Source organism: Colletotrichum destructivum, chromosome 5 (genome assembly GCF_034447905.1).
Source record: "Colletotrichum destructivum chromosome 5, complete sequence".
NCBI lineage: Eukaryota > Fungi > Ascomycota > Sordariomycetes > Glomerellales > Glomerellaceae > Colletotrichum > Colletotrichum destructivum.
The window spans coordinates 138,820-162,878 of record NC_085900.1 but is presented as its reverse complement, the minus strand read 5'-3'; the positions used below and the strand labels follow the sequence as shown (position 1 = coordinate 162,878).

General features: G+C 50.8%; 10 protein-coding genes across 10 annotated transcripts; 5 read left to right on the top strand and 5 right to left on the bottom strand.

Annotated features, from left to right (window-relative positions):
- Positions 1–372: 372 nt before the first annotated feature.
- On the top strand, positions 373–1,090 carry CDEST_07636 (uncharacterized protein; the record flags this gene model as incomplete). The annotated part of the gene is made up of 3 exons (XM_062923795.1): positions 373–556; positions 611–910; positions 960–1,090. 3 exons carry the CDS (start codon positions 373–375, stop codon positions 1,088–1,090), a joined length of 615 nt encoding a protein of 204 aa, XP_062779846.1.
- A 1,130-nt stretch (positions 1,091–2,220) lies between these two features.
- Positions 2,221–3,861, top strand: CDEST_07635 (Putative zn(2)Cys(6) fungal-type DNA-binding domain, fungal transcription factor; the record flags this gene model as incomplete). Its single annotated transcript, XM_062923794.1, has 3 exons — positions 2,221–2,886; positions 2,954–3,385; positions 3,454–3,861. The coding sequence occupies 3 exons, from the start codon at positions 2,221–2,223 to the stop codon at positions 3,859–3,861; spliced, it is 1,506 nt and encodes a 501-aa protein (XP_062779845.1).
- Positions 3,862–4,052: 191 nt separating this feature from the next.
- CDEST_07634 (Putative alcohol dehydrogenase, zinc-type, GroES-like superfamily, NAD(P)-binding domain superfamily) lies at positions 4,053–5,215 on the bottom strand (the record flags this gene model as incomplete). Its single annotated transcript, XM_062923793.1, has 2 exons — positions 4,053–4,328; positions 4,388–5,215. The coding sequence occupies 2 exons, from the start codon at positions 5,213–5,215 to the stop codon at positions 4,053–4,055; spliced, it is 1,104 nt and encodes a 367-aa protein (XP_062779844.1).
- Positions 5,216–5,725: 510 nt separating this feature from the next.
- Positions 5,726–6,862, top strand: CDEST_07633 (Putative short-chain dehydrogenase/reductase SDR, NAD(P)-binding domain superfamily). Its single transcript, XM_062923792.1, has 3 exons — positions 5,726–5,840; positions 5,893–5,994; positions 6,131–6,862. The coding sequence occupies exons 2-3, from the start codon at positions 5,902–5,904 to the stop codon at positions 6,803–6,805; spliced, it is 768 nt and encodes a 255-aa protein (XP_062779843.1). The 5' UTR covers positions 5,726–5,840; positions 5,893–5,901; the 3' UTR covers positions 6,806–6,862.
- Positions 6,863–9,218: 2,356 nt separating this feature from the next.
- Positions 9,219–10,615, bottom strand: CDEST_07632 (Putative cytochrome P450; the record flags this gene model as incomplete). The annotated part of the gene is made up of 4 exons (XM_062923791.1): positions 9,219–9,874; positions 9,967–10,035; positions 10,102–10,192; positions 10,247–10,615. The coding sequence occupies 4 exons, from the start codon at positions 10,613–10,615 to the stop codon at positions 9,219–9,221; spliced, it is 1,185 nt and encodes a 394-aa protein (XP_062779842.1).
- Positions 10,616–12,018: 1,403 nt separating this feature from the next.
- Positions 12,019–14,539, bottom strand: CDEST_07631 (Putative major facilitator, sugar transporter, major facilitator superfamily; the record flags this gene model as incomplete). The annotated part of the gene is made up of 5 exons (XM_062923790.1): positions 12,019–12,722; positions 12,777–13,423; positions 13,475–13,900; positions 13,955–14,163; positions 14,498–14,539. 5 exons carry the CDS (start codon positions 14,537–14,539, stop codon positions 12,019–12,021), a joined length of 2,028 nt encoding a protein of 675 aa, XP_062779841.1.
- A 1,083-nt stretch (positions 14,540–15,622) lies between these two features.
- CDEST_07630 (Putative aminotransferase, class-I, pyridoxal-phosphate-binding, aminotransferase, class I/classII) lies at positions 15,623–16,893 on the top strand. Its single transcript, XM_062923789.1, has 2 exons — positions 15,623–16,113; positions 16,170–16,893. Exons 1-2 carry the CDS (start codon positions 15,628–15,630, stop codon positions 16,887–16,889), a joined length of 1,206 nt encoding a protein of 401 aa, XP_062779840.1. The 5' UTR covers positions 15,623–15,627; the 3' UTR covers positions 16,890–16,893.
- A 16-nt stretch (positions 16,894–16,909) lies between these two features.
- On the bottom strand, positions 16,910–19,415 carry CDEST_07629 (Putative biotin/lipoyl attachment, biotin carboxylase-like domain, rudiment single hybrid). The gene is made up of 3 exons (XM_062923788.1): positions 17,272–19,415; positions 17,125–17,203; positions 16,910–17,073 (listed from the first exon to the last, which is right to left on the bottom strand). Exons 1-3 carry the CDS (start codon positions 19,296–19,298, stop codon positions 17,011–17,013), a joined length of 2,169 nt encoding a protein of 722 aa, XP_062779839.1. The 5' UTR covers positions 19,299–19,415; the 3' UTR covers positions 16,910–17,010.
- A 443-nt stretch (positions 19,416–19,858) lies between these two features.
- On the top strand, positions 19,859–20,715 carry CDEST_07628 (Putative pyridoxamine 5'-phosphate oxidase, FMN-binding split barrel; the record flags this gene model as incomplete). The annotated part of the gene is made up of 3 exons (XM_062923787.1): positions 19,859–19,969; positions 20,073–20,247; positions 20,309–20,715. 3 exons carry the CDS (start codon positions 19,859–19,861, stop codon positions 20,713–20,715), a joined length of 693 nt encoding a protein of 230 aa, XP_062779838.1.
- Positions 20,716–21,383: 668 nt separating this feature from the next.
- Positions 21,384–23,929, bottom strand: CDEST_07627 (Putative S-adenosyl-L-methionine-dependent methyltransferase superfamily). Its single transcript, XM_062923786.1, has 3 exons — positions 22,358–23,929; positions 22,158–22,281; positions 21,384–22,099 (listed from the first exon to the last, which is right to left on the bottom strand). The coding sequence occupies exons 1-3, from the start codon at positions 23,340–23,342 to the stop codon at positions 22,066–22,068; spliced, it is 1,143 nt and encodes a 380-aa protein (XP_062779837.1). The 5' UTR covers positions 23,343–23,929; the 3' UTR covers positions 21,384–22,065.
- Positions 23,930–24,059: the final 130 nt, after the last annotated feature.

The window sequence follows — 24,059 nt, the reverse complement described above, 5'->3', positions numbered from 1 at the left end:
AGCCAAACAAACCCTGTTTGTTTAGCGACTGGAGGTTGAAGGCTGCGGAAGTATCGGGAAGAATGGCCGTCGTTAGCAGCACCGTCGTTAGACCATGTCATCGATCAGGGTTGAACTTTGCTGAGTGTGTACAATCAACGCCCGGTGTCCACAATGGGTGAATATGCACCAAACAAATACCATAGTGCTCCCCAGCTGATCGACTATAAAGGATGCCATTCCTGCCCACGATGTCCTAATCTTCTTCCCCTCATCAGACAAACAAGCAAGCAATCCCTTCAAGCTCAGGATACCCCTCCGACTAATACCCCTCCGACTAATACCCATCTTCGGTCTTTGATACCCTCTCTCGCCACTTTCCGAACCATCAAGATGCTCTACTCCAAAATCCTCATCGCCGCCATCACCGGCATCTCTTGCGTGGCTGCCATGCCGGCTGATGCTCCCAAGGACAAGGAGCCCAAGAAAGATGTTGAGGTCTTCCGCCGAGGCCGTTGCCGCGATGATCGAGATGACCTTTACTGTGGACGCGGGGTAAATGAGTTTGTCAAATACGGTATGTTCCTGTTTGCTTCTTCTGGGGTTGGACTCTACTAACTGGTAGCACCAGACGTCAACAGCAAGCTCTGCTACAACGATGGCGCCAATATACTTTTCTGCGCGATTCGCGAGCAGCAAAAGCTGGCCGTCGAGCTCGCCAGGGAGTGGCAGAGACTCCAGCGATGCGGCCTGAACCAGTACTACGCCTTTAGAGAGAGACGTTGCGAGTGCTACGGCCGACGCGATGCGGTCACTGCCACTGACCGCTGCGACGACGACGATGATTTTGGCCGTGACAACCACTACCCCAATTGCAAGGGCGATGACATTGCTTTTTGCGCCGCCAACGAAGACCTGATCATCACCTACGGTAAGACGCCCAGAAAGACAGACGACACTGATGGCTAACCATGCGGCAGATCGCATCAACATTCTGTGCGACAGGAACAGGGGCAACTATGTCTTCTGCGCCGACCCGGAGCGCGGCGCCGCCCGCGATAAGGCCAGAGATCACTTCCGTGACCGTCGCAACAGCGTCAACCAGGCTTAGATGGTGCCGTGCAATACTGGCTAATTTTAATGCTTCAAGAGCGCGAGTGAAGATGCGGGGATCGGAACTTGAGACAGCTTGGGTGTGCTAGTCGTGAAGGGTGTACTGGGCTGTGTACTAATGGGTTGATTTGTCTGTCTTTCGACGAGTGTTTAGTGATATTCATGTTGAGCAAGACAGAATGCAGAATAATCTTACGTTATGTAAACGGTAAAACACTTCTTTTTCTTCCCAACTTGCCTGTCAGGGTGCCTGAACTATAAGACAAGGAGTGATGATTTCAGGTTCTTGTTGGCTGTTCACAAATACACTCTGCGTTAGGAAGCCTCTCGAACCTGATTGACATGTAATGGTATGTCTTGAGTGATTTAAACGAATGAGAAAAAGAAGCTGTAACAACGGGTTTTCACTCTGACATTTGAGTTCCATGTTCATCTATACACTTACTAGCCCCCATCGAACCACTTGCATCTTTTTTAATGAGATGGTCCAAGGTTCTTCAGTTTACTCGCTTTTCAATATATGCATAATTCAACATTAATACGCGAGGATCTATAATTTGACCAGTATATGTATGGCCAGAAGTCATAGTTATGACAAAAGCTCACAATGCAAGTGAAAGGCGTCTACATTGAAGCATGCCTTCAAGAGCCCTAAGCAGTTCGCTACATAGCATAGTTTGAGGCTGAGGTCCGGAAAAATTACGCTCAAGTGAACTAGGCGTGAGAGCAAAAGGATTAAGGAAGGCAGTAGTAACAATTATAGGTTTCTCTGGAAGATGTGGTTGTGATTGTCCTCAATCATTTTTAAGTGCGAATGTCTCGTCTCGACTTTCCTCCCCTGAAAGCGGCTCGAGATTCCTTCCCAGAACGGAGCCGAGAACGGTGTGGGGTCTCGTTCTGGTGCTGGCGCTGCGTACGCGGGGGGCTGGGAAAGATTAGCCGAATCGAATGAAGACTACAGGAACGTCGACAAAGCAACACGGACAAAACTCTTCTGATGGCAAATGCAACATGGCGGCCCAGATTCTTTGACGCAGGGGCACATTACCTTCCCAGAAAACAGTTTCACTCGCGGAATAGGCGATATCGAGTACCGAAGTTGGTTGAAGTTGCAGACGGCCGCCCACGATGCCAAAGCCGCTGGGCCGTAGCAATGGAGGTTGCTGGACGTGCCGTATCCGCCACAGGAAATGCGATGAAACTTCCCCGTTGTGCAAGGAATGTACAGATCGACACATAGAGTGTCATGGGTACGGTACAGAACCAGAGTGGATGAAAGATCCGCCCAAGCTCCGGGCCGAACTGCAGCGGATCAAGCATGCCGTCAAACAGAACTTTCGCCGGACTCGAAAATCGCAAGCTGCTTCTGTGCGGGCCTCTAGAATTCTTGAGGAGTCTTCGGCTAGTGGCTCGATTGAGGCAACGGAGTCCGCACACGAAGGCTCGGAATTTCGCGAGGCCGAGCTCATCATGTATTACCTCGACTACATTTTCCCCCTTCAATACGCCTACTACGCAGACAAACCAGCACAGGGAGGCAGGGGATGGCTGTTCTGGCTCTTGTACAAAAAGGGGCCATTGCGCCATGCCGCTTTCACCCTCTCTGCCCTCCACCAACATACAATATCGCAAAGCAAGACAGAAGAGATGGAATCCGAGCTCATCCGGCATCATACAAACGCCATGCAAGAACTACGCCAGGTTCTCAGCCGTTGTGAGATGGAGGGATTCGACAGTCATCCCGAGTACCGCGTCGAGTTTCTCACCTGCGGAACCTTCCTCATCAGTTTTGAGGTAACCGCATTTTTGGACCCCATTTTGCCCTTCGTTCACCCCCTGCTGACTTGAATGGGTTGCATAGGTTTTCCAAGGGGGTACATCCAATTGGGAATCACACTTGAAGGCTCTCGTAGCGGTAGCTAGTCAGATCGATCTCCAAAGCATTGGCGCCGTGACTGATCCTTTGATCTCGACAAGACCCGATGCTGGATTCCAAAGGATAGTCAATGCCGCCACCAGGTTCCACATGTCTCAGCTGCTTTGGTTTGACCTGTTGTCGTGCATTTCCACAGGCGAGTCGCCAAAACTTCCATATCAGAGATGGCTGGGTCATGAGGATATCGATATTTCTTGTGTCATGGGTTGCCAGAACTGGGCCATGTTAGCTCTTGGTGACGTTGCCTCACTAGAAGCGCAAGGAGCGGAGCCGAACCCCAGAGCCATGAGGCGCCGAGTAGCAGACATAAGGAAGAGAATCGAGGACGGGATTGGGTATTTAGGCGTCCAAGAAAAGGTAGGTCATACCACCATCCCCAACAATTGAGTTCCCAGAGTGGTGGGGTTAAAAAAACATTCCAACAGTCTACGGCAGCAATCGCCTCACAATCAGTTACTCGGGTCTTTGCTACGGCTATATTAGTCCAGCTGCGTGCAATATTGGTCAATGTCGGAGAACCCTCCGAGATAATTCACGAAGCTGTTACCGAAGTTATTGACGCTTTGCAGAAAGTGCCGAAAGGCGTGCCTATAAGAGGCATGCCGTGGCCGATTTGCGTCGCTGGAGCAATGGCCGACTCAGAGCAGCAATCTTTCTTCGAAAACCTCATCGAAGAGGTTCTTGAGACATCAGGGGCCGGATTTACGAATTGTGACACAGTACAGCGCATTTTGAAGGAGAGCTGGAAAGATCAAAACCAGTTTGCTGTGCAGGGTATTCCAACATGGAGACAAGCCATGTCAAGACTTGGCATATGCGCCTTGTTAGTCTGAGCGGGAATGTCTTGTCAAGTGCTAAAAAGAACCAGCCGATACGGTATTGCAGGAACTGTAAAGGGCAGATCATACTTCTATTGCATTTTAAAAGATACCTTCTTACAATCCCATCCCTGCTTCCTCGGGGTTCAAGCAAGCCTGAAGCAACGTCCCTTGAGTGACTCTGTTCAATTTCGGAAGTACGCCTTTCAGTCGTCAATGACTTGGACTTTCAACGCCAGACCACTAGGATCTGAAGCTATTTTGAAGGCCTCCTCGCCTTCTTCAAGCGTAAATCTGTGGGTCACCAAAAGCTTCAGATCAATTATTCCTTCGGCAACAAGCCCGATGGCTCGGGGGTAGATATCGCGGTAACGGAATTGGAATCGCAAATCAATCTCCTTTCCAGCCATGTACATGAACGGTATCGTCGCAAAGTCTTTTCCGCACCCAATGACAAAGACCATGCCCCCAAATCGACAGGACTGTACGTGTGATTCTGTTAGACTCCTTCATCATAAAATTCTGGGTGAGGGCTACTCACGTAGATGCCCGTGATGACGCTCGACTCAACACCAGTGCATTCAATGACCACTTTGGCTTCCTGACCCAGAGCGTGCTTGACGTCTCCAGCGACTGCGAGTGGTTCTTTTCCTGGAGTAACGAGAACCGTTCGGACTCTGGGGACAGCCTTCTTCGCCATCTGCAGTCTGGTCTCGTTGATGTCCGTAATGACAATCGGGTTCGCGCCCGCAGCGTTAGCAGCCAGCAAAGTGACGATGCCAATAGGCCCCGAGCCACAGATGACAACTGGGTCTCCCAAACGTACACCAGAGCGCTCGATCCCTGTCAAAGCCACGGAGAGCGGCTCGAGAAGGGATCCCTCTTCGTAGGAAATATTATCGGGTATCTGATGCAGCCAGTCCTCTGGATGAACGTGATATCGTTTCAGTGTTCCATGATAGGGGGGCGTCGAGTAGAAGACTACGTCCGGGCATGCGTTGTACTTGCCCGTCCGACAGAAGAAACAGGACGCTTTCATGCACGGAATTCCACACTCGAGTGCCACTCTGTCGCCGATCTTGAACTTGGTGACGTTTTCACCGATCGCAATCACCACACCAGCGCTCTCGTGGCCCAGACCGTTCTCCCCCGTCACAACCATCTCGCCGATGTGGCCTGCCTTCCAAAAGTGAACATCAGAGCCGCAGATGCCCGTTGCTCGCACGTGAACGAGACAATCCCCCACACCTGGAGTCGGCAAGTCGACTTGTTTGAGGTAAAGCTCATGTTGAAGGTTTGTGTATACAGCTATATTCTCAGGCTTCCGAGTGAGAACCTCGGCCGTAGTTGTGTAACTTGTGTTCGACATAAAGGGCTGGCCAGCTTGGCGATTCAATCACATGAGAATGATTTGTAGAAAGTGTATTGAATAAGCCAGTCGAGAGGTGATGTTAGGTAGGCTTGTGAACCAAAACCGACTACAGAAGCCCATCAGCTGCTTTTCCTTTGGGATGTGATACCTGTGATAAAGAACCTCGCCGAGCCCACAAGGTGATACCATAACATTTGCCCGGACCTCATTACCCCTCCCACCCCTCCTACCACTCCATGAACATTCCGAGAGGCTGCAGCCATGAGCAGGTGGCTTACAACTACTGGGATGGGATGTAGGGATCTCGGTGAAGCCACCATTACCCCACACCTTTGGCATGTTGCCACTCGGTGGTCACTCCGTTGCTCAAAGACACGGCGAATTCTCCGACGGCGAATTCCCTGCTCATAGTAACCCCGCGCGCTTGAACGATGCTTCGAGCACGGACATCCCCAACTACGAATCGTGATCCACATTTCGTTTGATTTTGGGAATTTCTATCGACGCATTACCTTGAAGGGAGTAGGTAAGTTCAGTGAGAAGATGAGCCCGAGCATTCACCGTTTACTATTTATACATCGCCAGCGCACAACGCTCACCTAGTTCTTTCACCTCCGTCAAGGTAATCTTTCGCAACTTATACAGATTATACTACAATTCCTGAGAATTTGCAGAGGAACATCATGTCTCTTCAACGCAAGGTAGCCATTGTAACGGGCGCAGCTCGCGGCATCGGAGCTGGTATTGTACTGGCACTGGCCAAACAGGGAGCAAGTGTACGTAGGCCTATCCATCTCCCTTCTGCGTTTACACCACCCTGTTTGGCTTTCTGAACCTTTGAGGGCTTGGTTATCAAAGTGCTGTAGTCTCGCCCAGAGACGTTCTTCTTTACGTATTGCTGACGACATGTAGGTAGCTTTCAACTATGTTTCCCCGTCGTCCGAGGAAGCCGCTGCCAACTTGGTGAAGGAAGTACAGGCGATTGGAGCCCGCGCAGTCTGCGTCCGGGTCGACATGGCCTCGCCCGAGGCTCCCTTGGTTCTGCTGAAAACCACTTTGAGGGAATTTCAGACAGAAAGAATCGATATCCTGGTCAATAACGCGGGTCTTGGAGGAAACGCGCCTTTGGAAGAAGTTACAATCGAAGAGTACGATCGGTTGATGACAGTCAACGTCAGGGCCGTTATCTTCATGACTCAGGCTGTTCTACCACACATCAATCGGGGCGGACGCATTGTCAACCTGTCCTCAGTTTCCGCTCGAGGAGGCTACCCAACACAATCCATATACGCTGCATCTAAGGCGGCCGTTGAGGGGCTCACTAGGGTTTGGGCAACGGAGCTCGGTCATAAATACGGAGTAACGGTGAATTCAGTCAATCCCGGCCCGGTCGATACCGACATGTACCGGGCTGCGGGACCCGTTCATCTCGCCAGGATGGAGGAGCAAAACAAAAAGGTTCCTGCTGACCCTCGATGCGGCACAGTAGAGGATGTTGCCGACATTGTTGTGTTCTTGTGCGAAGAAAGATCTCGTTGGGTCACTGGAGATACCATTTGCGCTAACGGAGGCATGGTATACACATAGAAAGACAAGTGCTGTGAGAAACCAATTTGATCCTTTCTCTATTTTTCCACATGAGAAGTCTTTCATTCCGAAGATTCCAAAGAGTCAATGTCAATCCCCTCCTGCCGTCTCCTCATCATGAGCTTGATGCTGGGATCTGGAATGATAGTCATGCCAAATACAGTCCAATTCGAGTCTGGTTTGGCACCCTCAGACAGCTTCCAATCATACTTGAGGAGAAGGTAACAGAGCGCAATCTTGACCTCGTTTGCCGCAAAAAAGCGTCCAGGGCAGGAATGCAGTCCATGTCCAAAACCGAGATGCTTCGAGCTCGTGCTTAACGTCAAGCACCCACATTTGGCCCCCCCCCACATTTGGCCCCCCCAAAAATGCCTCACCACCACCACCAGCCTCCTGTTTTCTCCAACTTCATCACATCACAACATTCACAGTTCTTAACCGAATGGCTTCATCTTTTCTATATACCCTTTTCTAGTCCTTATAGGCTAATACACTAAGTATAAGGTTAACTAGGCCTTAGATGCTGTTGCTAATGGCTAGTCTATCTACAAGGCATCCTCTAAATAGGGGATCCTAAGATTAACACTTCGTCATCAACTTTAAGGCACCTAAGCAAGGGCAGCTGCATTTTCTGACCTTTAGAGGCTTTCCCCTGATTAGGAGGCTAAGCTGGCTGAATGGGTGTAAATCCAGCATGCCCTTAGGCTTGCTCCAACCTATTAGCAGGTGAAGGTATTTGCAGAAAGGATCCTTTATACTATGGGGGATACAGATCCTTTAGGAAAGCAATAGATCTAAGGCTTTAAAAGAAGAAACCTATTAATTAAGGTCTAGAGAAGTTGCCCTATAGACTTTAGATGTATTAATAGAGCATCTACTAAGGTTATTAGGGACTAGTTTAAACTCCTTGCTATACTAGAGATTAAGGGCATTAAACTAGCTAATAGATATAACATAGATAAGACTAGTATCCTTAAGGGCTAGGGATCTAATGGGCTGGTGCTGGGGATGGCTGAGATAAAGTCTGTCTGCAAGAAACAGCCTAGATTAAGGGCATAGGTGTCTATTATTAAGTGCATCTCTGCTATAGGCTATACCCTGAATCCCCTTATTATATATAAGGGTAAGACAGTCTAGCAGCAGTAGTTTCCTCTAGATCTTAGCCTTTATAAAGGATAGCAGTTTACTGCAATAGAAAATAGATAGACTACAGATAACACTGCAGTTAAATAGCTGCAGAAGGTCTTTATCCTTTAGACTATCCCTTAGACTGCCTCCTAGGGTAAGGAGGCTAGACTACTAGTTGTTAATAGCTATAGGAGTTACATAACAACAGAATTTATATAGATATATTATATTAATAACGTCTATCTCTTATTCCTACTACTACATACCTCCTATATCCTTTAGCTACTTAACTAGTTAGTCTTTAGCCTTGTGAAGGCAGCCTATAGGAAGGAGCTTAGATACCTTAGTTAGTAGAATAATTCTACTATTATAGGCAAGAGGAACTTTATAGGCTGTTATTAGAAGGCTTATTTAGCAGGCTTAACAATAGATAATATTAAAAGTAGTTAGAAATATACTAGCCTATAGCCTATCTCTATAGCTAAGCCCCTTATAAGCCTTTTAATGCTCCTATTAACACTAGGGCTATTAGATTAGGCTTGCAAAGGGCAGTCTAGAAGTAAAGAAGCTAAAGGATAAGTATCTGCGTTATCTGCAGTAGTATAGTTAACGCTAAAGAAGATAAAGGATCTAGCTAGCTAACTAAAGCTATTTATAGAGCTAGATAATAATGCCTCTACTTAACGCCTTCTGTTTATAAAGGTAAAAAAAGGCTTTAGTAAGCAGGCATATAAGCTAGCTACTGCCTAGCATAAGCTAAAGCTTCTGCAGGTAAAGGTTATAAGCACTGCAGTTAGGAAAAGAAAGGCAGTCTAGCTAGATCTAAACACTAAGTTTGCTAACATTAAGGACATCTAGAAGGCTTAAGTTAAGGCTAGCGAAAAAGAGGATATTACAGATGGATCTAGCGAGTCTAATATACCTAGTGAAGCTAAAAGCTGTATTGTAGTAGCATCTAGGCCTAGTCAGTAATTAATTGAACATACTGATGTTGGTGGGAATGCCCTCGTTTTTGGGGGGGCCAAATGTGGGGGGGGGCCAAATGTGGGTGCTTGACGTTACCAGGTGCGCCGTTTTGCTGTCCGAATCCTCGCCCCCCGTAGCATGGCGAAGCCTCATGAAGCGATACCCGTCAAACCTATGGGCATCAGTATAGTAATCCGAACTCCACATGTGAGTACTATTCCCGATGACCTTTTGGCCCTTCTTGATAACGTAGCCATCCGAAAGCTCGACATCTGCAAGAGCCTGCCGCCGCCAAATTCCTGTAGCAGAGGTGGCTGGATTAGAATTTGCCCCCGTTGATTTGCGTTGTTGATTTGATGGAAAGTTCTCTCGACATACCGAGCAAGACAGGTTTGAGCCGCTGCGACTCTTTGAACACACTATCCATTAGTTTGAGGTTATACAGCGCAGTCTTCTTGAGACCTTGCGAGCCCAAGACTTGGACGACTTCTTCTCGGAGTGGCGCAAAGAGTTCCGGGTTCTTTGCAATATCAATCATCGTCTGCTGGAGAAGATCACTGGTCGTATGAATCGCCACAATCGTGAGGGTCAGTTGGTTGATGACGTGGTTGTTTGAGGGGCCGTATTCGCTTTCCCACCACTCAACGAGGTCGTCAAATGGGCATGGCTCGCCTTTGGCCAGAGCGGCGGCTTTTATCGCGTTGCGACTTGCCATATAGGGCTCGAGAATCTGGCGGGCATCTGCTAGTTTGCGTCGGAGGTCCCAACAGATTGGCATGAACCAATGAACAACCGGGCGGAGAAGACGAGGCCACATTCTGACGGGGTCAGTGGCTTCAAATGCAGCGAGAGTATAGTCTCCTGATGCATTGATCCAGGCTTCGTTCCTGCAAAATTCTTCTCCCAGGAAGATCCTCGTCGACATCTGGGAAACGAGGCGGACTAGATCTTCTTTCGGATTCATATCATGCCACGCTTTATCAATCAGTTAGCCTCAGTTGTTTTATGCCTCGCGTATCTGGGATAATATCCATCGAAGCAACTCGGTGACCAACAGCCTAACCTACCGGATGAGTCTGTCAAGATCGAGCGAAGGGCAAAAGCAGCCTCTTTGGAAATTGGCGCGGTAAGTTTTGCTGTTACCATGCGTCAGTACATATTCAACAGGTTGTCATGGTGCTACAAGCGGCCTTTGAACCTACTCAGTGCTTTGGTCAAGTGCTTCGTCACAAGCTTGGCGAGGCGCTCATCCAGTTGGAAAGGGTCAAAACCAGGGATATAGCCGTGAGTATCCTAAACAGGGTAATTAGCATCAAGAGTGCCTGATAGCCACTGACTTAAACTTACATCATTTGCTGGAACCATGAAACTCAATCGTGAGTCACTTCTGAGCTCTTCAATGTGCTCAGGAGAAACGACAATGACCTCACCCCAGTCACAGTACGCTTTGTACAGCTTGTTGCGGAAGCGCTCTCGGCCTTGAATGAGAATCTCCTTGCTATGCTGGAAGAATTCGGCGAGTCGGCGACGGTTCGTGAATTCGAACGGCTTCTTGGGGTTCAACTCCGGGAGGTTGATGACGGGCTTGGTAAAGATGCGAGAAAGGAGCAGGGCGACGACCAAGGTAGTGAAACACACAACGAAGCGATCTCCAACCAAATCGTTGAGGTGGGAGTCCACCCTGGTCTCGTTATGCATCGTAAGTCGATGGTCCATAATGTAGGTGTTATCTTGTTTTTGAAACGAACTCAAAGTAGAGGTTGTTGATATGGAAGTTAGTTCTTTTCAAACTGAAAGCTGGAGTTGTCGTTGCTCATATACTTGGTCCCAAGAAGCGTGCTGACAGCCGCATTGACTCGTGGGCCTTGAGTTGATATTTTGGAATTGCTAAATACGGCATATAGGCACCACTGCATCTGAACGACTATGCGAATACCCAGGCTACAAAATACTAGTTTCCGTTCTTCGGCCATGTCGATCTCCGTCCCGTTGTATGTAGGGCTCGGATGTAAGTGAAGACGATGACCAGTAAAACTCGCTAACGCTGTGTGTACGGCACGCACAGAAGTCCTACGCCGCTTACAAACCACAAAGCACAGGCTTCAGACAGCCACAGAGCAATGTAATAACGTGAGATTGACCAAAGAGACTATTAAAGCCCAGTGTTTTTCTATTTCGTCTTACAGGGTTGCCATGCGTGAGTCCTGAGCGTGGGTTTGAAGACAAGATAGTGAACCACACCCCCTTGCAACCGCCTGACAGAACTCAAACAGGCTTGTAACGCTAGGACTCCGAAAGCCGTCTTGCTGCCGGTTGTGACTGAACGGAACCCAAGAAGGACCCCGAAGCCCAATGAGAGCAATTTTCCAGCTTGTGGCCGGCCTTTGGTTACACTCCGATACCATTTGTGTTCAAGGTCTACTTTTGGGCGCCTTACTAGTAACCCTAAGCAGCTCCTTGCAAGTGGTAGACGATCCACCAAATGCCTTCAGCATTTATGATTCGGTTCGCAAACAAGGATCATGCTGTTTTCGGGGTCCTTCCTCGCGGGCTCTTGACAAAATGGAGACGTTCAAAATTGAATCAGATTGTCCTTCCGTTTCAAACAGAGGTATGTCACTTTGCTGGCATGAAAATAGATTGACATGTGTGATGATGGCGCAAAAGTGAATCGATCTACAATTGGCGTACTGCAATTGTGGCTTATAGGTGTCCGTACCCATCATGAAAAAATGTGGATGTTGTGTGCTCAGCCGGATTCATATGGGAAAATGGGGACGATATACATCACCTTCCACCACGAACAGAAACACTTTTACCTACTCGATCGCTCGATTGAGGGAGGGAGACCAACAGCGAATTTAAGATTCCGAATCCCATGAGGTGTGCACACCAGAAACGTGTGCTTAGTTGTGGGAGCAAGAGTGGTATAGTATTAATGACAGCAGGTAGCGAGCATAGGGGGTCTTCGACGAATAACAATCTGACAAAAAGAAAGAAAGTACCTTTGAGAACTGACGCATAAGAAAATGTATACACTGCACGTTCAAAAACAGATGAATGTGATATCCAGTGCCTGTCTAAATGCTCACACATTTCAGGTCAATGTGGCTTCTGCCTCACAACCTTGGGCCCGACTCGACATTTTCAACCATCTCAAAATCGTACAACTTTGGTTCAGGCTCCAACCCCTTCCTCAAGATGTACCGATTGAACCACCAAGGCAAAACTTCTTTGAGTTGGTATGATGCATGCCGTCGAGTGGATATAGAAAATACGCCATCAAGCTCTTCAAGTGAGCGCTGTTTGGTCTCTGGAAGAAACAGGAAGATGAGGATGAAGCAAATAACGTTGAAGAAAGCGTAAAGAGAGAAGACTCCCTGAGGATCGATGGCTTGCAACAGAGGTGGAGACGTCTGGGCGACGATGATGGCCCAAAAATTGTTGGTCGCCACAGCCCAAGCCATGCCAACCTCGCGATGTGACAGAGGGAAGACCTCGGCCGAGTATACAAATGCGCATGGCCCCTCACCCGGGCCATAGAAAGCTGCGAATAGGTAGATGAAGAGGCAGATGACTCCAAGGTGCGCCTGGCTGTCCTTTGGGATGTAGAAGGCCAGACCAGCAGCCCCCATCGCCCAGCACATGTTGGGAAACGTCGCAAGCAACAAGGTTCTTCGACCCCATCGATCGATGGTCTTCAGGGCTGGGAGTGCGAACAAGAACATGGCCATGCCATATCCCCAAGAGGCCAAGAGAGCGGATGTTTTGCTTGCTCCAGCTTCTTCGAACAGAGTGGAAGAGTAAAAAGACATGAGGTTTACTGAGTAGCCGATCAGCGATAGCTTTTATGCTGCATAATGGAAGATGGACTCACCTCCGCAGAACTGCTGAGCGGCCATGATGATGCCAGATGCCTGAGTTGCACGGCGGTTGCGTGGTACCGTCCACAGCTCTACACATCTTTTAAAGAAGTTGCTCTTGTCGAATCCCTGCGCCTGTATGAGATTCTTCTCCATGCTCATTTGAGCATCGATCAAGTACAAGTCTCTGGCTGCGAGAAGGTCGTTCCCTCGGAGTTTATGGAGCGATGCATAGGCCTTCCTGTACTTGCCCTTCTTCAACAGCCATCTCGGGGACTCGGGTGTGAAGTAGATACCCAGCAGAAGTGGCACAGCAGGTAACATGGCGGAGCCAAGTTGAAGCCTCCAGGCAATGTCACCGTATCCGGCAACAGCTAGGTTTGCGCTGAAGCCAAGCATGATGCCGAATGCGCTAAAGAGCTGCCAGGACATGACGAGAGCCCCACGGATGCTAGATGGCGAGCTTTCCGCAGAGAACACCGGAACAGTGACTTCCTTCAAGCCCATGCCCATTCCAAGCAGGATTCTAAATATCAGGATTTGTGGCCAAGTCTGGGAAATTGCTTGGCCAATTGGCCCAATAATGCTGAAGATAGCACCGACAAAAATAGCGCCTCGCCGACCTATCCAGTTGTTCACTGGATCAGACAACCAGCAAGCGCTTCGTTTGTTAGCAGTGTGGCTTCATCTGGGTGTATCAGTACAGACTTACACAAGGCATATAGCCATGTACGGCGAGCTATTGATGGCACCGATGATCCACGAGTTTCTCTGACATGTTCCAGATGCTAAGCAGGCTTGTCCCTTATCTTCAATGCCAAAAGCTTGCGGGAATGATAGGTTTGCCCCATTGGAACCTGTTTGATCCCAGCCTTGCACTGCTGCACTGATCGAATTCATGGCGATGGTGAGGTAGAGTGCAAAAGGATGCCTCCAGCAGTGTTCGAATTCATTCCTTAAAACCGACCGATCGTCCTCGGTGAGCTCCGGTATATCCTCAAATGCCGTCGGGCTTTGTGCTGCCAATGCTGCTTTCTGGAACAAGCCGATTTCGCTCGGCCAGCCGAGGCTGACTGCAAACAGACTAGCTTCAGCTTTGAGTCGGTCCCGAGGTACGTCTCTCAAGGGGTTTCCAAGCCTGTTGTACGAAGGTGTCAGTTGAATTATCTCAGCTTGCACAAAGTCAACTCACCCGCCGGTCGTCTGGTGACTGTCATCGAGCTTGCCGTGATCAGGATGCTCCTTATGGCTAACATCAACTTCAGCGCCCAGGGTATTGTTCTGATGACTGAAATGGTTGGTCAATATCACTAACAGCAACAAGTGGCTTTGCCGCTTACATTGTCTTGTCCGCGGAGTGAACTGTTGACATTTTTGCTTGGTTGTAGCCGGTGGTACCGCCTTTTCATGTGTCGAGATTGTGTGCGATCCGAGTTGGAATGTAGAGAGAAAATGAGGAAAAAGGGAAAGCTCGCAACTTTTGTGTAGTTATTATAAATCCCCCTTTCTCGTCTCCGAGTCCCTCAGGGTCAGCTGTGAGGCGCATGATGTGAACCTTGCTGATGGTATAAGTTCTTGTGACCGATGGTCGTTCCAAGGAGCTACCTTTCCAATCGCGTCTCAATGATCCAATCACTGAATGCAAGATCTTATTAAGTTTCTAGATAAATATAATACTTCAAGAATTATGTCCAAAGAGGTGCGTGAATGGGGCAATCGAGAGGGGAAAGCTCACGGCCAGCCTGCGACTTGCCGCAGCGCGCTGGACCGTGGGCATGCGAGTTTTGGGGGCAACCTTGAGAACCAGCGCTCAAGGTCCTCCAATCTATCTTTTAGCCAGCTTTCTAAAATGGCAAGCTTAAATAAATTCTGTAAATCGAAACATAAGCGACTGGCTGATGTGGATTCCCGAGACTGGCACGGACTGGCATGTTGTGGCCTATTGTGTTGATTGAGAAACCTGTAGCTACCATTACTGGACTATCTCTCAGAAAGACACAGTGTAGAGATTTCTTAAACTTTTTTTCCGATTAAATTCGGGCCTAATTACTGAATTGCCTGTGTGAAGACTTGCCATTTATTCAGCGTGACAATCCGCAAGTCATGACTGTCGTCTTGAGGTTCAGCATGGTCAGAAGTCAGAACGAATGATGTCCTTCAAAACATGCTATCAATCCTTGTGGAGCTATATTTATGTGAGATTTAACCTTGTAAGTGCGATGTTGTACTAAGCAGTGGTTTGGGAGGCCGATGGAGGGCACCAGATGCAAACAGTTCTGGAAGACTTCCTAGGTAGCTAGTTGGCAGTTCATGATTACAGACTGCCCTGCTGGGCCTAGTTGTTAGGGTCACTATCAGGTTCGTCTAATAAAGCATGTTATATAATAGAGAAGTCCACATTCTGTAGACAGCTTGAAGCCCACAAGGCTTGATCAATCTGTCCATTTCCTTGCGTTTGTTGAGGTGGGGAGCAGCATCCTGCATGCTAAGAAATCCCTATGACATCGCTTGGCTTCTATCTTTGTGGCAGTAAAGCAGCACCACCCTTTGAAGATAAGCATAATTCATCAAATGTTATTTCTCCGATGCGGTGAAGATATCGTGGTGTTTCGGACTACTGCTACTGTCCTTGTGATTTTCTGTGTAGATGTGGAGAATTATGTAACTCGTTAGTCTGCCCCATTGCAAGGGCGCGCCTTACAAGTACGTATACTGTAGGGCAAGAAGCCGCGAACTTGATGATGAGCGTTATCAACCGGGGTCTATTTAAACCGACGCCTTCGTTCCATAATCAGTTCAGTTGAAAAATTGGATACCAGACCTCACATACGTCAGCCTGTATCAAAATTCGTCAAAAGTACCACGATGGTCCAGATTAAACCCTTTGTAGTGGAGGAGTGGATGGATCGACTGGAGACCACTCCCGGTGCTCTCAATATAGCCGAGACCTGCTGCGAATCTGTTTCCATCCAAGAGCTTACACAATTATCCACTGAAAAGTCGGCTGCCGGACCTCTAGACATCACGACTCGGCGAATGACCTACGGGGCAATTTACGGCTCGGAGACGACCCGCCAGCAAATCGCGAATCTCTACGATAACGACGTTTCAGGTCCCCTTCCGAGTGACCAGATTATCCTCACTCAGGGGGCCATTTTGGCTAACTTTCTCACTCTCTTCACCCTTGTTGGTCCCAAGGATCATGTCGTCTGCGTGTACCCGACGTACCAACAGCTCTACGAGGTCCCCAAGAGCTTGGGAGCAGACGTGACCCTTTGGAAATTGAGTTCGGAGAACGGTTATATCCCGGACGTTCGAGAGCTGGAAAGCCTTGTGCGAGACAACACGAAAGTAAGGCAATCCCCAAGAAGGTAACTGCTAGAGCGGCCAACTAATGGTTCGGCCAGATGATCATCATCAATAATCCCAACAACCCTACTGGTGCCACGATCCCACTGCCCGTTCTGGAAAACATCGTGGCGTTCGCGAAACTACGGAACATTATTGTGATGGCCGATGAGGTCTACCGCCCACTCTTCCACAGTCTCTCCGAAGGAGAGAGTATGCCCCCATCCATCTTGTCGCTGGGGTATGACAAAACAATTTCCACGGGAAGCATGTCCAAGGCATTCTCGCTCGCAGGTATCCGTTTGGGCTGGATCGCCTCCAGAGACCTCGAGGTCATCGAGGCCGTCAAAAACGCCAGAAACTACACGACTATAAGCGTGTCGCAGCTGGACGACAGGGTGGCTGGGTATGCTCTCTCGGATGCCGTCAGGCCAAACCTGCTGAAGAGGAACACCGACCTCGCAAGGAATAATTTGGAGCTGCTCGATGCATTTGTGCGGAAACACAGCTTGCTATGTTCCTGGGTCAAACCCACTGCTGGCACGACAGCGATGATCCGCTTCGAGAAGAATGGAAAGCCTGTGCGTGATGACGAGTTCTGTCTTGAGGTTCTTAAAGAGACAGGAGTTCTCATCATGCCTGGATCCACCTGCTTTGGAGACGGAACTGACTTTGAGGGGCATATGCGATTCGGTTACGTGTGTCGTACGGAGGTTTTGAAGACCGGCTTGGAGAAACTGGGCAGGTATCTTGAAAACTTCAGTCAAGTGGTTGCATAAGCGCTACAAACTGCAATCCTGTCACAGGAAGTCAAAATTGTCAAGCTTTCGAATTGCTAAACTGTTCACTCGGCAAATTGAGTATTGTGTCTTGTATATCATCATGCAGCCAGATACCCATTCATGACTCTTCATTAGCCTCCTCTTCAAAAAGAACCAAAACAGTTCCAGCTTTGCAGATATCCTAGGTTATGTTAGTTGTCAGCTGCCGAGACCGAGAGACCTCATGACTTACTCCTTCCTTATGCGCCAGCCTCTTGATAACGCCGTTTTGGGGTGACCGGATAACAGTCTCCATCTTCATGGACTCGATGCTGTGCATTCAAGTCAGATCCTGGCTATCACCATGCAATGGTAGTGAAGCAATGGGCGGCGCACTTACACAACCAATGGGGAGCCCTTGGCCACCGTCTGCCCTTCCTCTACCTCGTTCTTCAGAATCTTACACGGCATAGGCGCTACCACTGACGCCGTGACCTCCTTCAGGCCAAGGGCCTTCTCGAACCAGCTGGGTGGCAGTAGAGAAAGCTCCGTCTTGATGCCGTGCTGAAACACTACAATTTTCGTATCCTGCTCGCTCTGCGTGTTCTGCACAACGGTGGATTCGAGTCGTTCGTTAGGGAAGAATGTCGTCAGTGCGTTTGTTGACGAGGAGCCAGAGATCGATTTGCTGACGAGGTTTTCGAAAACCTGGGGCGCCTCCTCTCCTTTCCTTGACACGCGCGCGTCGAAGAGCTGATGGGCCTTTTGCGTGATGCTCACCTCCACCACCTCCCCCTCTTTTTCGCTGTAGGAGTCAAGGACCTTGAAAGCAAACTTGCGCTCGCTCAACGTGCTAGCATCGCCGAACCCTAGGCTGCCGCCATGAGGAGGGCCATGGACCAGCTGGGGAGACAGCGAACCGAGAGCAGCTTGTACAAAGACCTCGCTGTGGATGTGTCGCGGCTTGAAAAGCTCCTCTTTCCACTTCTCGATGAAGCCTGTCTCGACATCTCCCTCGATGAAGGCGGGAGACCGGCAAAGTCTCTTAAGGAATTCGATGTTGGTGCTGAGACCGACAACCTCGTAGTCCCGGAGAGCCAGTTCCATCCGGCGAATGGCAGTCTCTCTGTCTTTACCACGGACGATCAACTTGGCAATCATCCCGTCATAGGCCTCCGAAACCGTGTCGCCCTGAACAAAGCCGGCGTCGATGCGAATGTCCTCGTTGGTATTCGGCGTGGTCAGGTGGATCAACCTTCCCGAGTCAGGCATGAACCCCTTCTCGGGGCTTTCAGCGTAGATACGAGCCTCAATGGCTGCGCCGTGCTGCTTAATGTTCTCCACAATCTCTTCCTGGGTCAAGGGCAGCTTTTCGCCAGCGGCGACGCGAAATTGCCACTCGACGAGATCGGTGCCGGTGACCATCTCACTGACGGGGTGCTCGACCTGCAAGCGGGTGTTCATCTCCATGAAGTAAAACTCGCCGGTGTCCTTGTCAAGGATGAACTCGACGGTGCCGGCGCCTACGTAGTTGACGGCCAAGGCGGCCTTCCTCGCCTTCTCCCAGAGGTCGAGACGCGTCTCGTCATCAAGGTCCGGTGCCGGCGATTCCTCGAGGATCTTCTGGTGTCGTCTCTGTATACTGCAGTCACGCTCTCCAAGAGCTACGCAGTTGCCCAGCTTATCGGCGAAGACCTGTACCTCGACGTGGCGGGGGCGCACAATGTATTTCTCCACCAGCATGACCTCACCGCCCTCGCCGAACGAGGCGCGTGCTTCGGCGCGGGCACTGCGGAGCTGGGCGGCAAATTCGTCCTCCGTCAAGACGATGCGCATGCCTTTTCCACCACCACCCTTGACACTCTTCAGTAGAACGGGGAACTTGATGTTCTTGGCATACTGCAGCAGTTGCTCTTCCCCTTGTTCCGAACCATGATAGCCTGGTACGCAGGGCACGCCAGCGGCGGTCATGATCTCCTTGCTTCGTGCCTTGTCGCCCATGTCAGCCATGGCTTGCGCCGGAGGCCCGACGAAGACGATGCCCTCCTTCTCGCATCTCTCGGCGAACTTTGAATTCTCAGAGAGAAAGCCATATCCAGGGTGAAGGGCTTGAATGCCGTGCTTCTTGGCTAATGAAATGATACGCTCGCCATCCAGGTAGGCTCTCGCATCACCCAAAGCCAGGGAATGCGGGGAACACGCGGCGTGCTGGCTGGAGCTGTCGGGATCCGTGTACAGAGTAGTTGTCCTAATTCCCAGCCTATCGGCAGTCTTGTGGATTCGCAGGGCAATCTCGCCGCGGTTTGCAATCAATAGGGAGGTGATCGGGGTGATTTGGCTCGAGGCCGGGACGGACTGGCCGGCGGCAGAGGAAAGGAGACGAGGGAGGGGTCGGACAAGCCGGTGCTTGGCTTTCATTGAACGCATGCTGGACAAGTCAAAGAAAGACTGGAGGATCTGGACTTTCAAGTTTGGGGGTCAATTGAGATCTTTACAAAGAATAAAAAAGAGGTTAGGGTGTCGATGATGGAACGAGAAAAGTGCAGAGGCCGAACTGGTCGTTGACCCGAGCCCTCGAGCAGCTAGCTCTGCTTCGGCTTGTCGCGCTCACTTGTCTCTGGAAGGGGGTGGTGCCGATAATAGCCGTGCCTTATTGGAAAGCCGCTGGAAGGCGACCCCGGATTCCAGTGGTCCACCGAAAGATCAGTGGGGGGATTCCATTTCGGATGTCCTGCCGCCTGATAAGATAAGGACGGGTGTGGCATGGGCCTTTCTTAGGTGAAGTGCGTCATCCCGCCAGAAAAGATGGAACACTGACCGTTGCTGCCCCGCATTAGTCAGCACATGACGGGGCCATGTCTGTATCTGTCTGCCCATCCTTCCTTTCCAGCCCAGCCGGATTCAGGAACGCTCAAGTTTGGAGAAGCTCTCGATACTGCGCACAGCATCACCATCCCAACCCGCCAAGCAACTTCACCCGACCGATCATGGAGCAACAAGTCCCTCTCAATTACGAGGCTTCGGCCGGCGATACCAACAAACAGGTCACCGCCACCCTGCCCCAGGAGGTCGTTCAATGCTTGGAGAACGCCCGATTCGTACGTTCCGAAATCCGCTCTCCTCTGCCCCGCGTTGAGCTTGCAGCTGCATCGTGAAGAGCACCTTGTGCTGACCATGGGCCGTCGCCACTGCGTCTGATAGCTCCATCTCGCAACATGTACCGATAACATCCCGAACGTCTCCCTCATGAACTACACATACCTCCCGTCATCCGACTTTTCGTCCACACCAGTCATCGTCATGACCACCAACCCCGCCTCGAGAAAGACGCAGAACCTCCTATCGAATCCTAACGTCTCTCTGTTGGTCCACGACTGTATGATATACCCCCAAGCTGTCGAGGAAGGCGCTCCATCTTTCTAACCGCTATCATGTAGGGTCATCCCACCGCCCACCGACTTCAGGCCGCCGTCTCTCTGGCGGCAGCCCCGGGCCCGAGCACCGCTCCAGCCTCGCCTCCCTCCTTCTGAACCTGAACACCGCCGCAGTCTCCAGCATCAGCGCCACCATCAACGGCACCGCTAGCCTAGTGGACAACGGGTCCGACGAAGAAAAGTTTTACCGCGAGGCGCATCTCGAGAACAACACCTTTGACGAGGGACAGAGTTTCAACCCCAGCGTGCAGGCCGAGGACGGTGGCAGGGGATGTTTCGTGGCCGGCGAAGAGGTACGGGTCATCGTGGTCAAGATCAAGGACGTGAGAATCAGCGACTGGAAGGGCGCGGTGCGGGATTACGTCTTGGCCGAGGAGATCGCTGCTCCCCAGCTCAACGGCGTACGGTAGGATGAAGCCGAATAATAGGTTGCGATGTTAACGATGCCGTTACCGTTGGTGAATCGCCCGTGACAGAAACTATCTGGGGTTGGCATGCAGGACGAGACCGTTTTCTAGTGGCACATCCTAGGCCTTGTTGCCGGAAAGTTCCCTTACGAAGGCGTCACCGCCGTGCTGGAGACGCCCCCACGTTCAGTGAAGTCGTTTGAACTTGGTATCCCGTACAGGGAACCCAATGGTCTGCTACCAAACGGACGCGTAAGTCTTTCTGCCGCCTGGAGGTATCGTAGACAAGGGGCCCAGTACGACTGATGGGACGGGGGCCCAGTGTATGTAAGTGCAGTGACCATGATTCAAGCTTCAGCAGTCAATCGGTCTCATCTGTTGGCTTTGAGATTCTGCTTGTGGGCGGCCGCGGCTCGGTTACCCCCCCTGACGTTGTCATAGCCTCTATCGTCGGTCAATTGCCTAGTAAGTTTGTAGGTCAGAAAGAAAAGCTTGATGATTTCACATCCATCTGATGCAGCGATGTCCACACTTATGTGGTACGCTGATCTACTCCCCTGGTTAACCGCTGCGTCGGCGATGGATTGCGGAGCTTCCCCGCATGGCAAGCAAAGCGGCATGTTTACAGGCAAGGAAACCTATTTCAATGCTGTTCATCGGTGTCACGCGGTGAATGCTACCTCGGTCAGTGGCCACGGTCTAACAAAATGTGGTTCTGGCGAAAAAGAAACTCAATGCAGTTGTCAATGGGGCAAGCTGAGAGAGCGCAAGCCCCGGTTTACCCCGATGCTCGACCAAGGCGGGTTGTCCTTACAACCAACATGCAACGGCAGACGGGGAGTGAAACATTCCAGGGATCAAGGCTCCTCGGGGGTTTCTGCGGCGGGATTTTACGCTCGGTTCATGATAGTTCGAGTCTAACCGATCGCCTTGTTCTGTATCTAGCATAGCTGTAATGCGGAGAATGGGGGCTCGGCCCATGGGAGAGCAGAGAGAGTTGAGGGTTGCAGAGGTTCGAGGTGCTTAGGAATCCAATGGTTTACACTGGCGCAAGCCCGAGTGACATTCGGGCCGCCTGAGCCCGACTTGAACAAAGCATCGGTCAATAACCGACCGACTGACCGCGGGGGGTTGGTAGCATCCCACCAAGTCAGGTAGTTGGGCCAGGCATCAAGATACGAGGCAAGAGTTGTGACAGGAAGATGAGATCTCATAGAGTCTGATTTGGAGAACGGATGCCAGTTGGAAGCAGAGAAGGACGATAGGGAGGTCATTATTCTTATTGTATGATTCTTGCCGTTGAGGATATATGTCTATGTGTGTAGAGAGAGCGCGGGTCATTTCAACATCACCTCATTGCATTGGTTTCCTGGCCGTTACAAAAGATCTAGAAAAGTGTCAGCCGTCGGTTTTCAAAAACAAATTCGAATTCGTTGCAGACTCACACTTTGCCGTATGCCTCATTTGCCGTATCTCGCGATTCTTTATGGACTCTCTGTAGGAGATTCCGAGTCTCCTTCTCATCCCACCCCCCCTTGATGAACACGGCCAGCGAGTAATTCTCCAACCCTAGCAACAATTAGATGGCGATCCAGTGGAAAGATGACAATCGTTAAGGAGCACGAAAAAAAAAAAAACACCTCACCATATTCGAGCATCTGGGCAAACTGGGCCCCTTTCCTGACCATCTTCTCGTCGTGGCCCACGGCCTGTATAGGCACCAGATCCGACCAGCGTCCCACCCTCTCGAACCCAACACTGGACAGGATGGCAGGAATTTTGGGTATGGGATCAAAGTCGACACCCGCGATGGCCGCCATCTGTGCAAACCCGATCTCGAACTCGCGACATGCCGTCATGGAGCCGTGGTCTTTTTCTTCCTCGGTCGGCGCGGTGGGCTCGTCGCCACTGCTATCGACGAGGTCAAAGTACCTCGTCCGCACCTCGGAGAACTCGATCTGACCGCCGGGCTTGAGGTGCTCGTACGCCTGCTGGAAGAGTGCCCGCCAGTCCGGTATGCCGCCACCGACGAGGTTCCGCATGTGGACAAAATCGAGGCTGTTCTTCTCGCGCGCCCAGTCGTCGTTGGCGTCTTCAACCTCGAAGACGACATTGGGCGGGACCGTCGTGGGCAGTAGCGCGGCGGAGATGTCGACACCCATAATGTTGGCCAGGGGGTACTGCTCGCCCATCTCCACGGCCCAGTTACCGGTGCCGGAGCCGATGTCGAGGACGTTGAAGGCTCTGTCCGTCGGCAGCTTCGTCGCAGTCAGAGCGCCCTCAAGGCATAGCTTGAACAGCTGGTGCTGGATCTCCAGGCGGGCACGCTCCGATTCGTCGTTGGGCATAAGCAGGAGACCTGAGCCGTGGTAGGTGTGACCGTAGGCGCGGATAGGCGGCAGCTCGTCGACGGAGACGGAGCTGAAATCCGAGCAGGCATCTGAGCCGTCGTATTGGTCATCATAATTGTCGTCGTTCATGACTTTGGCCTCGGCAGCAGCTGCACGGGAGTGTCGCCTCCGTTCCTTGTAGTCCCCACAGTCCCTCGTCACACTGGCATCATCCACCCCGAGTCCGCCGCTGTCGCCAACGCCAGGGTCTCCGGTCGCGGCTCCAACGTCTTCGCCCATGAAGGAAGCGGTGACAGCCACCGGAGTTACGTGATAAAACTGGCAGGCGCGGTGTTACTTTCAGTACGAGTCGATAATGAAGCCGTTGACGGGTTCGTCACAGCTGTGCTTTGGCGACAATTCGACGAATTCTTGCTGTCTTGATTTCTGGACTTCCTCTTCAAAATACCACCTCAACATGGAGCGGTGTGCGGCACCAAGATGGAGGAGTGTTGGAACTCGGTAAGGTACGGCCACACGTGGCGGTTCTCGTAGGAAATTCCTCGCGATGACTTAAAATAACAAAATATGATAATTAGGGTGCCCCAGCTAATATGAGCGCGGGGAAGATGTTTTGCGTACGGAGAACGACAACGGTGGCCTTTGATCAAGGGATTGGATGGAATCCCCTTCGTGATCATCCCCCTTTGAGAAACCGATTCGGGGCCGAGAGGGAAAAAAGAAAAAAAGAGAAGAGCAACCGGAATCTGATGACGAGAAGTGCCCGTTGGCTTCTTGGGCGTCGACAAAGGATGACGGCAGCACAAAGGGGGCCAGGCATACGCAATGCACAAGACCGGACGGGAAAGGCTATTTTGACTTGAACCGGGGGGGGGGGGGGGGGGGAGGTAGGATCTGAAGAGGAAACGGGGGTAGGGGGATTCTAGCTTTATTTTGTATGTTGTTTTTATTTAATCGCGGAGACCACCTAGGAATTCGGACTTGGACGAGGATGGA

Bases quoted from the DNA above. Each gene is read 5' to 3' on its own strand.
- CDEST_07627 (XM_062923786.1), bottom strand. From the start codon at position 23,342: ATGGGCGAAGACGTTGGAGCCGCGACCGGAGACCCTGGCGTTGGCGAC. The intron at 22,282-22,357 runs GTGAGGTGTTTT...AATTGTTGCTAG, and splicing joins TGCCCAGATGCTCGAATATG to GGTTGGAGAATTACTCGCTG. The intron at 22,100-22,157 runs GTGAGTCTGCAA...ACACTTTTCTAG, and splicing joins AATGAGGCATACGGCAAAGT to ATCTTTTGTAACGGCCAGGA.
- CDEST_07630 (XM_062923789.1), top strand. From the start codon at position 15,628: ATGGTCCAGATTAAACCCTTTGTAGTGGAGGAGTGGATGGATCGACTG. The intron at 16,114-16,169 runs GTAAGGCAATCC...TGGTTCGGCCAG, and splicing joins TTGTGCGAGACAACACGAAA to ATGATCATCATCAATAATCC.
- CDEST_07633 (XM_062923792.1), top strand. From the start codon at position 5,902: ATGTCTCTTCAACGCAAGGTAGCCATTGTAACGGGCGCAGCTCGCGGC. The intron at 5,995-6,130 runs GTACGTAGGCCT...GACGACATGTAG, and splicing joins TGGCCAAACAGGGAGCAAGT to GTAGCTTTCAACTATGTTTC.
- CDEST_07629 (XM_062923788.1), bottom strand. From the start codon at position 19,298: ATGCGTTCAATGAAAGCCAAGCACCGGCTTGTCCGACCCCTCCCTCGT. The intron at 17,204-17,271 runs GTAAGTGCGCCG...TTGAATGCACAG, and splicing joins AAGGGCTCCCCATTGGTTGT to CATCGAGTCCATGAAGATGG. The intron at 17,074-17,124 runs GTAAGTCATGAG...AACATAACCTAG, and splicing joins GGCTGGCGCATAAGGAAGGA to GATATCTGCAAAGCTGGAAC.